Raw genomic sequence first — 15,993 nt, 5'->3', positions numbered from 1 at the left:
TTGTGGCACAGTTCCAGGATCAACTGTGCAATGTTGGAAGAATTTGCATTGGGGAGGGGGACGAAGACCGGGATGCCCCTTGTCTCTCCTCCTCTTCGTGATGGCAATGGAACCACTGACTGACTGGATCAGAAGGGACGTCCTTTTCAAGGGTTTGCGCTGGTACCCCGACTGAGAAGACGTCATCTCGCTGTATGCGGACAACTTCTCCTGTACTTAGTGGAGCCGGAGGACTCCTACATAGGATCCTTGTCATCTTTGCTTTCTTTGGTTGGTTCTCTGGACTATGCATTATTTGGGAGAAAACGTGTGTGTTCCCGCTGGCAGGATGGTGGTTCTAGGAGATGGGGGTGGAATTGCCCCATACCTACAGAGGAAAAAGGGTTCCTCTGCCTGGATATTTTTATTACCAGATACCAACAGCTCTTCTTCGAAAATAACCTGGGCAGAATTCTGAAGGAGTATTAGCGGGACATGAGCCAATAGCCCAGGTTACCCATATCCCTGTTGGGCTGTGCAGCCCTGTACAAAATTATAAATCTCCCAAAGTTCTTATACACAATCCAGAACTCTCTCTCCCTGGTCCCCGAGCATTTCTTTGGACTGGCTGAAGCTGTCATGGAAGTGTCCCTCAAATATTTATAGTAATAAATGACTGGTCGTTCGCAGAACAATGCGAGTCCACGATGATGGCTGGCAGACCGGGCCATGGACCCACATGGATAAGTCCTACAGATATATGGGAGGGGGCGAATGGACTCCTACTGCCCCCAACAGCTATGGTGATTAGGACATGGAGGGTGGTCACTAATAAAATTGGGTGGGTGGCAAAATCACGCTAGAAACGCCCCAGTGTGATGCTGTGTACTTGCCCCCGGTGCAGAAGGTGGAGGGCGGTAGGAAGTGGGATCTGTTGGGGATCTCGAAAGTGGGGGACATGAGGATGGAGACATGTATAATGTCATTCGCAGACCTTAAGACCCAATATGAGCTCATAAGGGCACAATATTTATAGAATCTACAAGTCCGATACCTCCTGTGAAAATCTATAGAGACACCAGAGGACGTGCCTGATGAAACTACAGCGCCGTTTTATCTCACTGATTTATAGAACACTGGTGGCTAATAGCCCCTCTTCTCCCCGAGAATACTACGGGATACTTGGGAGGGTGGCCTGGGAATCATCTAAGACTGTGAATGGAGCGATGCCTGTGGGTACTCGCATGAGGTCGAAATCAGGACAGGGTTCCAACTTACTCCATTCAAAATCTTGCACAGTTTGTACTACACCAGGACGTGAATATTTGCGATGGACAAGGCCACAGCAGATCGATGCTTAAGGGGATGTGCACAACAGGGTACCCTGAGACATACTCCATGGGATTGCAATAAACTCCGTCGTTTATGGAAGGGTGTCCAGAACAGGATATCGCATGCTCTTAAACAGCAGCTAGAGCGCAACTCCAGAGTTGTTATGCTATCAATTTAGGGATAACAAAGATTGGACACATATGCGCTCCTCTTTTGTAATGTTGCCTAAATGATGGCTAGGCGGGGTCATTGTGCAGTTATGGGGGGGCAGATCATGTACCGACAGTAGGTAGGTATGAGACTAATATGGACTGGTGTATGAGGATTGAACAGCAGATGTATAGGGCCAGAGCATGCCCAGGTAAATTCACTGAGATATGGGGCCCTTGGTGAGGCCTGATGGTGGGCATAGAATGAACTATGTCTGGAACACTAGATCTGGCTCCCACAGTAGGGAAGTGGTCTCTGTGCGGGGCAGTAGCGTTTGGAAGTCACGGACGACGTTCTCTACCTCCCCAGGTCATGTGGTTAAACCCAAGAGGAGGAAGAGACTTTTGGGACTGAGCACTAGCTCATCAAGACTTGGTTTGCTGGTGCCTTTTCCAATTTGTTGGAGGGCAGTGGGGGGTTGAGTTGGTATTCCTTTCTGTTTTTTGTATGGAATGCTAAGAAATCTGAATAAAGGAGAATATAAAATAAACAAATTATTTCATCGCTGCAGGAGTAGTCTCTTGAGAAATTCAAGGATGCTATACTTCACTGAAGAGACCAAGTGCCAACCCCTAACTTCTACAAACCTGCCGACTCTTGATTTTATTTTTAAAATATTTGAAATGTACCAGGGATTTTCATTCTGACAACGTGGGTTGATTCTAGCATGTGAATCTTGAATGTTACTAGTGCTGTAGAACTTTAGTTACAGGTAAGTCACTTTTTTATTACTTATAGCTGTAATTAAGTTAAAAAGAAGTGTGTCCCAGCACAAGAGTCTAGTTAGCAATAAGAGTATTTCTACTTCCTGGGTGTGTCTTTTATTCTCAGCTTAATAGTACCTTGCCACCAGGTGGTGAGATGGAATGTGGTGTAGTTGCTTTCAACTTCTAAGGGCTCTGGATGCTTTTATTATGTGTTCTCATTCTCTATTTTCTTCTTTTAACTCCAGCTACCTTATGCCATAGTGTTGTAGATTTAAACCATTCATATAGTGCACTTGGACATGTGCAGAAGCTAACCTCTTAACATCTGCATTTCTCTTTGGGGATGAGTCCTGTGGTTCATGCCTGTGCTTTTTCCAACATTCAGTTTAAGCTTCCTCAGATATGTATGTATGCATAGCATTGATGAACCTATCTCACAGGATATAAATGATCACATCATCAGGAATAGGAGTCAAATGTTGAGTACAGAGACTCAGTAACTGGGCTGTGTACAAACTACCCTTTATGTCAGTGGGCAGTACCCTCGTGTGGCAGCCTTCTCTCCTTCTTTGCCCTTTAGTAACTTGTTTTAGCCTCCTGAGGACCAAACCCTTATCAACTCTATAGAGATTTTGCTTTGCTGTCTTGTAAATTCTCACTTCCTTTCTCTGTGTAGATAGCCTTGGCCTTTCCTGTTCTGTAAGATAGAACCAAATTATTTTTCTGTTGCTCATGCAAATTAGGTGACCTTGTCTCAGTCTGCTGTCTTAACGCCCTTGGTGGATGGAGTTGCACTGGGGGTTAGAGCCTAGCTCCTCCAGTAGGAGTCCTCTGTTGCAGCCGCTTAAGTTCTGTCTAACTCCTGACTCCTCTCCTATAGTTGAACCTACGACCTGATTGAGTCAGTTAGACGAGAGTCTCAGTGCAAGAGGAAACTGAGAAGGCTTGAGACGTTCTCCCTGTGCTATGAGTGATTCTGTTACATTTGCTACCCTTCCCCCTTTGTCCCTAGGTGCTTATTTTACTCCATGGCCTCCAAGGGAAACATTGTACAGTCATTACAGAGTCCAAAGTTTATGATCCCAATTCCATTCCCCCTCCGCTTGCTTTGGAAGGTAATTATGATACCGGAGCACTAAAGGATCCAAAAATACTGGACACCTCCCACCTCGTATCAAATTCTGTATCGACAAGGGTTTATTCTCTTCAGGATCCCTTTGCTTCAGGTGCAAGATCCAGTATAAGCAACTGGCAGCCTTCCTCGAGACGACCGGTTCCCTCGACCCTTCCCAGTCAGGCTTCCGGGCCAACCACAGCACCGAGACCGCCCTCATCGCTGCCACCGACGACATCCGAACCCTGCTGGACAACGGAGAAACAGCGGCTCTCATCCTCCTAGACCTCTCCGCGGCATTCGACACTGTCTGCCACCGCACCCTAGTGCAGCGCCTCAACAACGTCGGAATCCAGGAGAAGGCACTGGATTGGATCATCTCCTTCCTCACCGGAAGGACACAGAGAGTCCGCCTGCCCCCGTTCAGATCAGAAGCCACGGAAGTCATCTGCGGCGTCCCTCAGGGCTCCTCGCTCAGCCCCACCCTCTTCAATGTCTACATGAGCCCCCTCGCGGCCATCGCACGCCAACACAACCTGAACATCATCTCCTACGCCGATGACACCCAGCTGATCCTCTCCCTGACCAACGACCCCGCCACCGCCAGAGCCAACCTACACGAAGGGATGAAAAACGTGGCCGAGTGGATGACGACCAGCCGCCTGAAACTGAACACAGACAAGACGGAAGTCCTCATCCTGGGCTCCTCACCCTCCGCCTGGGACGACTCCTGGTGGCCCCCCGCCCTGGGCAACGCACCCAAACCGACAGACCACGCACGCAACCTGGGCTTCATCCTGGACTCCTCCCTCTCCATGACCAGACAAGTCAACGCCGTCTCCTCGTCCTGTTTCAACATCCTGCGCATGCTACGTAAGATCTTCCGGTGGATCCCCACCGAGACCAGGAAGACGGTCACCCAGGCCCTCGTCACCAGTCGATTGGACTACGGCAACGCCCTCTACGCCGGTAACACCGCCAAGCTCCAGAAGAGACTCCAGCGGATCCAGAACGCCTCGGCGAGACTCATCCTCGACGTCCCCAGACGAACTCACATCTCCAGACACCTGAGAGACCTGCACTGGCTCCCGATCAACAAAAGAATCACCTTCCGGCTCCTCACCCACGCACACAAAGCCCTACACAACCAAGGCCCGACCTACCTCAACAGCCGCCTCAACTTCTACGCTCCCAAACGCCACCTCCGCTCGACCAGTCACGCCCTCGCAGCCGTCCCCCACATCCACAGAGCGACAACAGGAGGAAGATCCTTCTCCCACCTGGCCGCCAAGACTTGGAACGCCCTCCCTCTCGACCTACGCCTGACCCAAGACCACCTCTCCTTCAGGAAGAAGCTCAAGACCTGGTTGTTCGAGCAGTAGTGCCCCCCCCCCCCCCCCCCCTAGCGCCTTGAGACCCTCCGGGTGAGTAGTGCGCTTTATAAATGCCTATGATTGATTGCTTCCCAACTACGCCCAGGAGAAGTACAAGTCCTACATAGCTCAAGAGGCATCAAGCAAAACTGCTGATAATCAAATTTCTAATAAGCACAGCAACAAGAACAACAAACGGGTTACTCCATGTGCAGAATAACGGTGCAAGAGAAAGTAAATCAACTTCTTTTTCTTGGGCTGAATCTCTTTGAACTTCTCTGATGAGGTCCTAAATCTAAGTAGGCTCACAGTTGGTGGGAATGGTGGCATAGAAGTTCTTCCTGATTTCGTTTGAGAAAATGGTTTGATGGGTTGAAGGCCAAATCATAGATCTCTACAAGCTCAACAAGTTCCTTTTTTCGAAAAGTTAACATTTTTTACTTTTGGCATAGCTCCTGGCAGCTTTCCAAAGCCACAACCTGCTGTGTTCAGTGGTCCGAAGGATGCCTAATTTGATGTACCGGTTCTGTGTTATGTTAGCTATTTAGTGGAACTGACACATTACGATCTGGCTTTTCTTCAGCTCCAGAAAGTCGACTGTTTCACTTTTTGGACAATTGATCACTAGTTTGTCAAGGGAGCTAGCAGAGACCAGTCTTGCTCTAATGACCAGGACCATATTCAGTCTTGGGCTGTCGAAGAACTTGTAAATTCCTTCCTGATTCTCTGAAAGAAAATCAGTTTTATCTGTAACTTTCTGGATGCAGACTTGAATAGACCTTCCTTTCCGAGGAATATCTGCTATTAGACACACACTGTGTGCCATTTAAGAATGACACTATATTGGCAATTGAATTTGAGACTACAGGGATCTTGAATTGGGTTGCACCCATCCCTAGCTTCATATGTCTCCCTGCTGTTCCAGAGGGGAAAGGCATGGTGTCAGTTGCTTGGAAGTCTTTCCAAGCCTGCCCTTATTCATCCAGCATTTGTACTAGTAAAGTGATGGTAGGGACGTGCTCCCAGTTTTCTGGTGGGGATTCCAATACACTTTTTGTGGCTTGTTGGACAGACCAAATCTGTCCATCCACAAACTTGTTGGAGCGCAAGACTGCATTTTTTATCCCCAAATCCTTCTTTCCAGTGGTGAAGATTGTGGTGTATTGGGCCATGAAGGCTATACGTTTTACTCTGTAGTAAAGTGAGGGAACCTGCTTTGCCTGCTTGGAGAGGTACCGTGGAAGTGGGCAATTATGTAGGGCTTATTAATGACCAGAAAGCATCATAGAATGAGCAGGTATTTTAACACTCATGCATGTGGGAACTTCATGAAACACTGAAGTCAGTCTTTATTGCTTGTAGCATCCAGACAACCATTTTAGCTAGATGGGCAGAGGTGACCTAGTGTTTAGTTGAAGATAAATGTTTCTGTATATCCTTCCTTCAACACCTTTAATTCAGATACTCCTATAGATAATCCAGACCAGCTCTGTGCATAATTTAGCTCTGGCGGCTATACCTTGAGGTTATGAAGTACTATTTCACACATCTGTATCTTCTTCTTAGAGAACAAATCAATCTCCCATAGATTAGGGACACCATCTATGTGCTAAGAGAGAGTTTGGCACCTCTCCATACCATCATTTAGTTTGAGCACCTGGCTTCTGAGGATCTAGTATTTGTTAACTTTGGTCTGTCCGCAGTGAACTTGGACATCCAAGTAGCTGCCAGTAAGTGTGCCACCAGATCACAGCATAGAAGCTAGTGGCTAAAGTTGTTCTTTTGGAACTGCCTAAAGTGATATCGACTAGTTCATAAGCTTGGTGGATCATGTCATGTTAATCTCTACAATCCTTGCCTAATCCGACAACTAGCTGGACACTTTCAAGACCTACCTTGTGACCATTGCGCCTACATTCCCCTTCTCCACCGTCATTGACGGGTTTATTAGGCACTTAACAGGCGTACTGGATATGTTTAATTCTATCAGATGCCCTGAAATTATTTGGGATGTGTCTAGACCTGGCTAGATGTCGCACACATTTTTCAAACCCATTGCCTATTGTGATTTGAAATGCATTTCTTAGAAGACCTTTTGTCCAGTTACTGTACCGTTTGTCAGGAGTATTAGGGAGCTTAACGTCCCAAGAGTACTGTTGGCCTATCAAGTGTTCTAGCAAGGAAAGTGGTGTGGAGGCTTTGTTTATTCTCTAGTTAGGCAGTCCTTTGAGATCAGGCCAAACCCAACATCACTAGATCCATTGGATTCCTGCATTTACTCTGCTGTACTCTTTAAGGGTCAGAGCCTTATCTGGTGTCAGCTAAGCTGGCTTCAGTACCTTTCTCCAAGCAGGTAGCATTCAGGTGTTGAAGGTGTCTCTGGACTTAAGCTTTTTTCTTTTCAGTGCACTATTTGATTAGGCTATTCAGCCGGTACCTTCTCTTCCTCCATTTCTTTTTTGAAACTTTTTATTGAGATTTTCATATAATAGAAAACAACAAAATGCATCCGCACCAGGGCATCTGCAAATGCCTCTTTGTAATACATTGTGGCGGCTAAACAGTAGTTGTTAAAATTGTCCGAGCAATTGGGTGATGTCCCAAGTTAATGGTATCTGGAAGGTGCGGGTGAACGACAAATGTAGGCATTTCGGATAGAGGCACACATCATCTGCGTAGAGGTAAATCCGGTGTTCCACTCCATTGCCTTCTCTATGCCCCATATCTCTCTTCCTCCATTTCTGCTGTGTGTGTTGTGGAATCTGCCCATAGGTGGAGAATGGGAGACTGCCGGAACGAAGGGAGTAGGACAAAGTTACCTTTATAGATTCTCCATTACTGCTAGTCAGTGAATTATCTTCCATAATCTCCCCCTTCCAGTCATCTCTCGCTTGAAGGCAAAACTGATTGGGATTTGTCAGAGTGCACTGTTGTCTGTGCAGGAGCAGGGTGCACAGAAATCCTGCTCAACAGGTATTAAACCAACGTCTGATCTCACAAGCCGGTGGTGCGGTAGGTTGATATTCGGACTAAGAGTAACTAAGTCGCTGTAAAGGTAACTTTATCTTTACTTTCCAGGTGTACGATTTGGGTTGTGACGGTCAAGCGATGAGCAGAATTGCATCCGTCTCGCAAAATTCAATTGTTTCTGCAGCTGGAAATATTGCCAGGTAATTCTGCCACCATGTTGGGAATTTGTATCTAACATAGTATTTTCAAAGAAACATTTCATGTCAAAACTGTCAAGGAATTGCTGACATTTTTCTGATAAAATGGGACTGTCAGAAGTGCTTTTGGAGCTCCCAGGCTGCATCGAAGACACTCATAACAGCAATACTAATTGCACTTTTATTCGTTTTTAGAACATTGTTTTGAACCAGGACTGTTTTAAAGAGCAGCTGATGTGTATTCATCTTCAGAGAAAAACTGACGAAACACATTTTTTTTCTGGGCACGTTTTGATTCTCCTTCTAAACAGAGTATGTGTTATTTTTGTCTCAAACCTCCACTTGCATCAACTTCTCTTGCAAAGTCTTCACTTCTTTGAGCCTCATTACGAGGTCTGTGAATTCGGGTAGTCAAGTCTCTCACCACCGCTGAAAAAAAACCTTTCTCTCTGCAGATGTTGACAATGACTGTAAAATGGTATGTTTTCAAGTTTAGCATTGATCACTTGAAAGCTGATTTTCATTTATTTTTTTACCTCTTTACATAGGACGATTGACCGCACTGTTTTTAAGCCAATTATTCAGATTGCTGTCATCGAAAAATCAGAATCCATAGACTGCCAGTTGTTAGCAGTCACACAATCGGGTAAGATAAAAAAATTCTGTTTTTTTAACTCTTTAATTAGAACAATTCTTTTTTTTTTTTTGTTTTAAACTCTTTATTAACAAAGCTCAAGAGACCATACATTTCAAGAACATTTCCATTAGTACATAGCAATTCTTATTAAACATACGTGTGGCAAAGTTTTTGTTTCTCATTTTGTTTTTTTGTTCTAACAGTTTTATTCAATTTTTGAATAATAGAAAAAAGGAGGTACATTCCAAACCAAGCAATCGTTGACAAGACAAGATATTGACTGGTGCTTAAGGATGGTATAAATAGGTCTCCATATTGCATACAATCCGAGAATGTGATTAATATTTAACGAGATTACCCGTTAGATTTAATAAGAAACAACCTGACTGTTTGAACGGTTAAGTTGACAAGTTGGGAGAGATTAATCTAATTTCAGACTATTGAGACTAAAGGGGTTCATTAGAAATCTTAAAACACCATCCTGATTTGGAAATAAAACAAAATAACCAGCAGGGTTCAGGGACAAGGGGTTGGGGTCTGTGTATAAGGAGGGGAGAGTAAAGAGGAAAAGAGTTGGGAAATGGAGTCGAGAGGAAGCCATCAAGGGAGCCAAGTGGAAAGTCAATAGGACTGTGGTCTAGGTCTGTGTTGGATCTAAATAACCTGCTTAGGGGGCAGGGAGAGATTAATGGGGCCTTATTGCATGTTGTGTACAAAGGAGTCCAAAGTTTCCCAAATGCGCTTCGGAAGGGGGGTACATAGAAAGTGGGATTGGGCAATGTGCATGTTTCTAAGGTATGTGACCCATGCCCACCAAGTGTGATAGTAGACTTGCTTAGAGTCTTTCTGATCTAGTAGGATAACTTTGAGTGCAATGGTGAGGAGTAGGTCAAAGAGAATAAGATCTTTGTAAGCAGAAGTGGTCAAGTATCATAGTTGGAAAATCCAATGAGATAGGGGCATTAAACATTTTACCTAATTGAATGGCTATTTTGTTCAAATGACAGATCAGTAGCGAGCACGGAAAGAACATGTGTTCTGGATCACCATGTATTGTTTTGCATGACCAGCTAGTGTCAATATCCTTCATCCTTTTAATTTGAATACTTTACTTGGGGTTAAGTAAAGAGTTTGCACTGCGTACAATGTTGTTAATAGCGAAGGAACACATTTACCAAGGAGTAGAGGGGAACGGATTTTAACCCAAGAAACCTCTGAGGGTTGTGCTTTACTTTTATCTGGACCATTTACTGCTTAAACTGAATTTGGGATGTCCAAGTACCTTGCACAATAAGTTATAGACCTTTGAGGCTACATGACCACCTGAATAAATAAGCTTGAGGGCAGAGGAAATGGGGACACTGTTCAATGGGCCCAGCTTCGAGATTCTTGTTTTAATTTTTAGGAAGACCTAAAAATCCAAGTTGGAAAGATTATTCACTTGTAGTGTGGAAGATAAGGGCTTGTTTCCTTCATGTAAATCTGAAACTAGGGCGATCCCTTTAAAGGCCCAGTAGAAACCCAAAGCTGTGGGGCTCGATGTTTGGAGCTTATTATTCCATTAAGAGATTGAAGCGGATTTGTTAATGTCTGAAGCTAGACGTTTATCCTATAATAGGACTTTAATTGTATCTTTAAAAATGTTATTGGAGTGGACAAAATTGTGGTGTGACATAGTCCAATTCGCTATTAAAGGGAATGGGTAGCTAATGTGCCTTTCGATACTGAACCAAGGAGGCACATTAGGTTCAAATTCAGCCATCGGATACCCTGAGCTGCCAAGAAAGCCTTCTGGTAATTAAATCAATCTGAGAGGTTGCAGCCCCTTATCTTAATGGGAGACCTGAGCTTCTTAAAACGAATTCTGGGTTTTCTCTTACTCGACAGAAATTCAGCGTATAACATGACAGCTGTTGAAACAAGGGATTTGGATAAGCGGATTGGGGACATGGTGGATAGAAAATTAAGTAATGGGGATACCATCATTTTCAAAGTTTCTACTCTTCCCCCACCATTAAATATTTTTGGGAGACCTGGGATATAGATTCATCCACATTTTTACAGAACTAAATTCCCAAGTATATGATAAATTTTGATTGCCGTTAGAATTGAGTTCTCCATACAAGAAAGGTTACAATGGACATTGTGGGGTAAAACCTCTGTTTTGTCCATATTCAACAAGTAACCTGAAAATAAAAAAAACGTACTAATGTCCAGAATGGCAGGTATAGTAGCATCTGGTATTTCTGTAAAGATTAAAATATTGTTTGCGTAAGCGGGCGTTTTAAAAAACCTATTCCTCAATTTTAGTCCAGCAATGCTGAAAGATTCATTCAACATCAGTATCAAGGGGTCAATGGCCAGTAAAACAAGCATTTGCAATGCAATAGGTCTCGCATTTGTGAGGGTTTCAGCTATTGAATTGTAAATGACAATGTCTTTTTTTATGTGTTGATTTTTAAAACTGATAAATTAAAGGCATTTTTATTTACAATGCCACTAGCTTAAACTCTCACAAATGCCAGACCTATTGCATTGCAAATGTTGGGCTGCACCCCATGCAGCCTGCAGGCTGGGACGTTGTCACAACCATCAAACTAGTGAAAGTTAGGAGAAAATAAAACTATAGTTATGCACTGCTACAATTGAGACTTTAGTAGTGTATGTCTCAATTATAGCAGTGTATAATTATAGTTTTCTTTTCTCCTAACTTTAACAATGCCTTCTAATACCAGGGGGGACGTCCAAACAAAAGCATACGGCTGCCACATTTATGCAAGGACCGGGTGGGAAGGTAATGAGCCCAGTACTGCAGCATGTCCGGAGCCCTCGGGGGCCCACAGACTGCTGTTAAAAACACAATTAAGTAAAGCACTTGAAATGTAATCAAGAACATGGGCGGGACGGAGATGAGGGTCTGCAATCAATGTTAATTTCGGCAGCCATGCATAACAAAAGAAATGAGCGGCTGCAGTTCTCGAACCTGAAGGTGCCTCACGCAGGAAAGCATGACGTTTCAGTAGTAGGACAAAATAATTAAAGAAGATAGTGCTCACAGACTAAATAAGCATATCATGTAACACCACAAGTAAAAAGTCCAGTCCTCATGGGAGGTTACTAATGCAGACAAGGCGCTACTAAGGAGGGACTAAGAAGCCTATTAATGAATCAGAGGCAACAATTTAGAAACTACAGTAACAGGAGCTAATTGAAAAGATGGGCGGGGCTGCAAGTCCCTTCCTGGATACAAGATGCCTTGCAGAGCAGCGCATGCGCTACCCATGCTCGACCTAAAAAGCAATGGGGACCGTTGGTATTCTTGATGGGTACCTTGTTGTAAAGGTACCGAAGATGATAACTCCCCATTGACTCGTGGAAGTCTGAGGAGGCAAAGTAGTTTTGTATGGTTTCCAAATGGTCCACAATTGTAGATTCAAAGGTTTTATAAAAATGTATGGGAAGGACATCCGGACTGGACTCGTTCCCGAATGGAATAATTTTAATCGCCTTCTGGATCACACTACCCTCTATTGCTTTATTTAGTTTCATATGGTCCTTGTCAGAAATGGATTTTGTTTGCAGAGTCTGGAAAAAATTGAATTAAATATCTTTTGGAGTAGAAACTGAGGGGGAAGTATAAGTGGGTATGCAATTTCTGAAACATTAGTTGAACCTTGTGGGTCTTTAGTGTTAGAATTTAAGGTGGAGTTTATTTAAAATTTTAAGTAGTAGGCGAAATAAGATTTTTCTGCTTTGTTTAGGTAAAATACTTTTTTACCTATCTCTGCTTGGACTCATAGGTGAGCACACTTACTGATTATTTCGGTGTATTCCTATTTGATTTGTTTTAGTGTTAATGCTGAGGGGTCTTTTGAATGTCTGATTATTATTTCCTGGGATTTGATATCAGCTGTCAATTTGACCAAGGTGGATTTGATTTCTTGTTTTCTTGTACATATGACTTATTATTTGGCCTCTAAAAACTACTTTAATGTTTCCCAAAGAGTGACCGGGGATGACAGAGGAAATGTTACTCTGTAGAATTTGGTAAGAGACCTCTAGCCGCAGATTCCTTACCTTTGAATTTTCCCAGGGATCAGACTGGATCGGGAAGATTGTTTGTGAGCAGTACTCCTACGTGCAGTAGGTGGTGTTGGTCGGCTCCGTTTGATGTCATCGTCCGTGCTAGAAGTGATTTTCATAACACCTACATAGGCGCCACCTCGGCACGCTGACGCCAGGTCTTTTCTTTCCACACCAGCTTGTGCTGACCCAAGAGAAGAGTTCCCCCTCTGTCAGTTTTTGAAAGGATTTTTGCGACGTTTGTTCGACCTTTTTTAAGGCATTTTCCTCCTGGTATGTTGAGGATGCCATAGAGAGACTGATTTCTTTGGGGCCTATGTGAAAATAGAAACTGATGGTGGAGCTACCACTCTTTAAAACTGAGAATGTTCGTGTTCTAGGTAATCTTTTTTTTTTTTAATGCTTGACTTCTCTACCATCGCTATCATTTAACATTTCTGGGACTGAATCCCATGATGGGGAGCGTGCGCTTTTCTTCTTTTTCCCTACAGTGGCTGTAACTACGCTTATTTTATTTCTCCGACAAGAAGATCTTTCTCTAGTACGACAAATGTGATTGTAAGTCACTGCTGACAGGATACATTTATCACTAGAATAGGGGTGTGGTATGCCCCTTGTGCTTAATCAAGGAAACATGTATGGACACTATCCCAGTACACACAGAACACAAATGTCATTGCTTAAGTAGGCCCCACAAAGTGTGTGTTCTTTATAATGAGTTATTTCTGTGATTCATGCAGGCTGTGTTTGATGTATTTATGTTCCCAAAAATCTTTTTGTAATTGAGATATATATCATGACAATTGAAAGTTATAACTGATCATGGTGAATCATACATTAAATGAATAAAGTAGAAAAGTAAAGCAGAGGGTGTTTTATACCTTCCCCGATACATTTCAGACCACGCGCCATTATTGCTTACTCTGAAAAACGGTCCAGGTCGACCGCCCATCCCGCTCTGGAGGCTAAGGGTGGAAGCACTATCGGATACGCCTTACTCTGCAGTGGTCTCAGAGACACTACAAAATTATTTCCGAGAGAACTGGGGGTCGGCTTTCAACAGGTCGATGGATTTGGAAGCCATGAAGGTGGTCGTCAGGGGGGTGTGTATGAAGACCACTTATTGGGTGAAACAGCAGTTGGATAGGGACATATCAAGGCTGGAACGTCAATTGCAGAGCCTTGAGAGCACTGTACGCGAGACGAAGGAACACCTGGTTGAATGGACCAAGGTCCATGGGGATTTATTAGATGCCTGGGTTAGAATGGAATAGTTCATATATACAACATACAGGCAGAGGTTACACATGCAGGGGGGATAGATCAGGGGCGCTGCTTGCGAGGTTAGTTAAAACAGAAAAGGAACAAACACCTATATTGCAATCAAAGACCAGTGACGGGGTCTGTCTACAGACACAAGTGGAAATTTTGAGGGAAATTGCCTCTCATTTGAAATGCACTTGCGCGGGTGCTCGACGGACTACTGTGGGGGGGTTGCAGGAATTTTTGGATGGCGTTACACTCCCCATACTGGGAGACGCCGAGGCGGAAGCCTTGGATGTGCCAATCTCCAGGGATGGAAATTTTGGCAGCTATACAGAGATTGAAACCGGGGAAATGCCCGGGCGGAGATGGGCTCACGGCAGAGTTTTATCAGCAATATGCTCCCTTGTTGGTGGATCATTTGCTAAAGGCGTTTAAAGAGCCTCTCGATAGTAAGATATTACCAAATACAATGTTGGAGGCAATTGTATCCATGTTCCTTAAGCCAGATAGGGACCCCCTCTTGCCGAGCTCTTATAGGCCAATATCTCTCCTTAATGTTGATGCAAACATTTTGAGTGGGACATTGGCGTCCCGCTTGCTGCCATACATGCCCCAACTGATTCATCCGGATCAGGCTGGGTTGATCCCCAAACGAAATACCACACATAGTTTACGGCGGCTAGCACATGTCTAGCATGCCCCGAGTCTGGAGTTGGAGGATTGGGCGCTGGGCTTGTTAGATATTCAACAGGCCTTTGACTCAGTGGAGTGGGACTACATGCGGACAGTGCTGACCGGAATGGGGCAATCATTTATACACTGGATACAAGTCATATATAACGAACCGACCGCCGGGGTAAATATGCGAGGACAAGTCTCAGAGTTTTGGATCTGAAAGAAACACGTTAGTTAGATTCCTCACCTTAGAATATCCCCAGGCGTCAGACTGGATCCGGAAGATTTTTCGTCAGCAATACCCCTTGCGCGTCGCTAGGCGTCGTCTGCGGCTCCGCGTCCGTCGTCGGCGTCGTGCGCCGGAATGACGTCGTCGGAGTACTTAGACGCCGCCCTCGCGCGCTGACGTCAGTTCTTCTTTTTTCCGCGCCAGTAAGCGCAGATCCGGGAGAGCTACCCCTTTTAGTCTTTTTTGACTAAATCTTTTTGATCACTTTTGATCCTTGTCTGTCGACATCTGGTGCCGGTAGGATGCCTGGGTTCAAGGCTTGCGAGGATTGCTATCGACTGATGTCGGTGACAGATCACCACCGCCGGTGCCTCTACTGTTTAGGCCCCGACCACGACGCGGAGTCGTGCTCCGATTGCCAGGCCCTGACTTCGAAGGCTCGGCGGGAGCGGTCCCGCAAGCTTCTCGAGCTTCGCCACTCGGCTCCGCGTCGTGCGCGATCCCGGTCCAGGAGGAGGTCCAAGGATCGCTCGCGGAACCCTAGCCGACGCCACCATCGATCGTCGGGCTCCAAGTCGTCGGGTAAGTCCAAACGCTCTAATAAGTCCAAGAGGCGACATCGCTCTTCGGACTCCCCTCGCCGGTCGCGCGACTCGGCCGAGGGTCCGGGTGGTTCCACCCCCGCGGCTCCGGCGGAGCCGCAGGCGCCGCACCCGTCCCCATACCCTCCGGTCCCTGGGACTAACGCGACGCCGGCGGAGGTCAGTGCCTTCCTCTCGGCCATGAGGAGCCTGGCCCCGCCGTCGACGCCCGCTGGCGCGCCTTCGGGCCCCGCGGACTCGACTGGGCGACCTTGCCTGCCGGCGGCTTCGGCCCCGGCGCCGTCGACGACTCCGGTCTCGACGCCGCAGGTCCCCGCGGGGCCCATGCCTGGGCCCCCGTCGACGCCGGTTGACCTAACCACTCCTCCACCGGTGCCGGCGAATGAACCACCGACGGCGCCGCCGGCGCAGACGCCTACACCCCCGGTGCCGCCGACGCCTTCGGTGCCGACTCCGGACGGCGTCCAACCCCAGTTTAGCCCTATTCCGGACCCGGCGCCGCAACGGCGTCGACCGACGCCGCGTCCGGCGCCGCTTGAGACCTATCATCTCTACAGTCCGGCTCCGATCATTTCTCCTGTTTATCAGGAATCTGAAGACGGGGGCGACTGGGAGGGGT

The 15,993-nt window shown here is 45.8% G+C and overlaps 1 protein-coding gene across 2 annotated transcripts in view; it reads left to right on the top strand.

Annotated features, from left to right (window-relative positions):
- NUP155 (nucleoporin 155) overlaps positions 1-15,993 on the top strand; it is a 711,261-nt gene that overhangs the window by 69,161 nt on the left and 626,107 nt on the right. For both annotated transcript variants that reach the window (XM_085631101.1, XM_085631098.1), the window contains exons 9-10: positions 7,794-7,885; positions 8,431-8,528. In XM_085631101.1, coding sequence (XP_085487227.1) covers positions 7,794-7,885; positions 8,431-8,528 — 190 coding nt within the window. The remainder of the gene's footprint in view (positions 1-7,793; positions 7,886-8,430; positions 8,529-15,993) is intronic.

The sequence above is a fragment of the Triturus cristatus genome, chromosome 2_1 (genome assembly GCF_964204655.1).
Source record: "Triturus cristatus chromosome 2_1, aTriCri1.1, whole genome shotgun sequence".
In the NCBI taxonomy this organism is placed as follows: domain Eukaryota; kingdom Metazoa; phylum Chordata; class Amphibia; order Caudata; family Salamandridae; genus Triturus; species Triturus cristatus.
The sequence above is the reverse complement of the archived record's forward strand: the minus strand, read 5'-3'. Positions and strand labels throughout refer to the sequence as shown.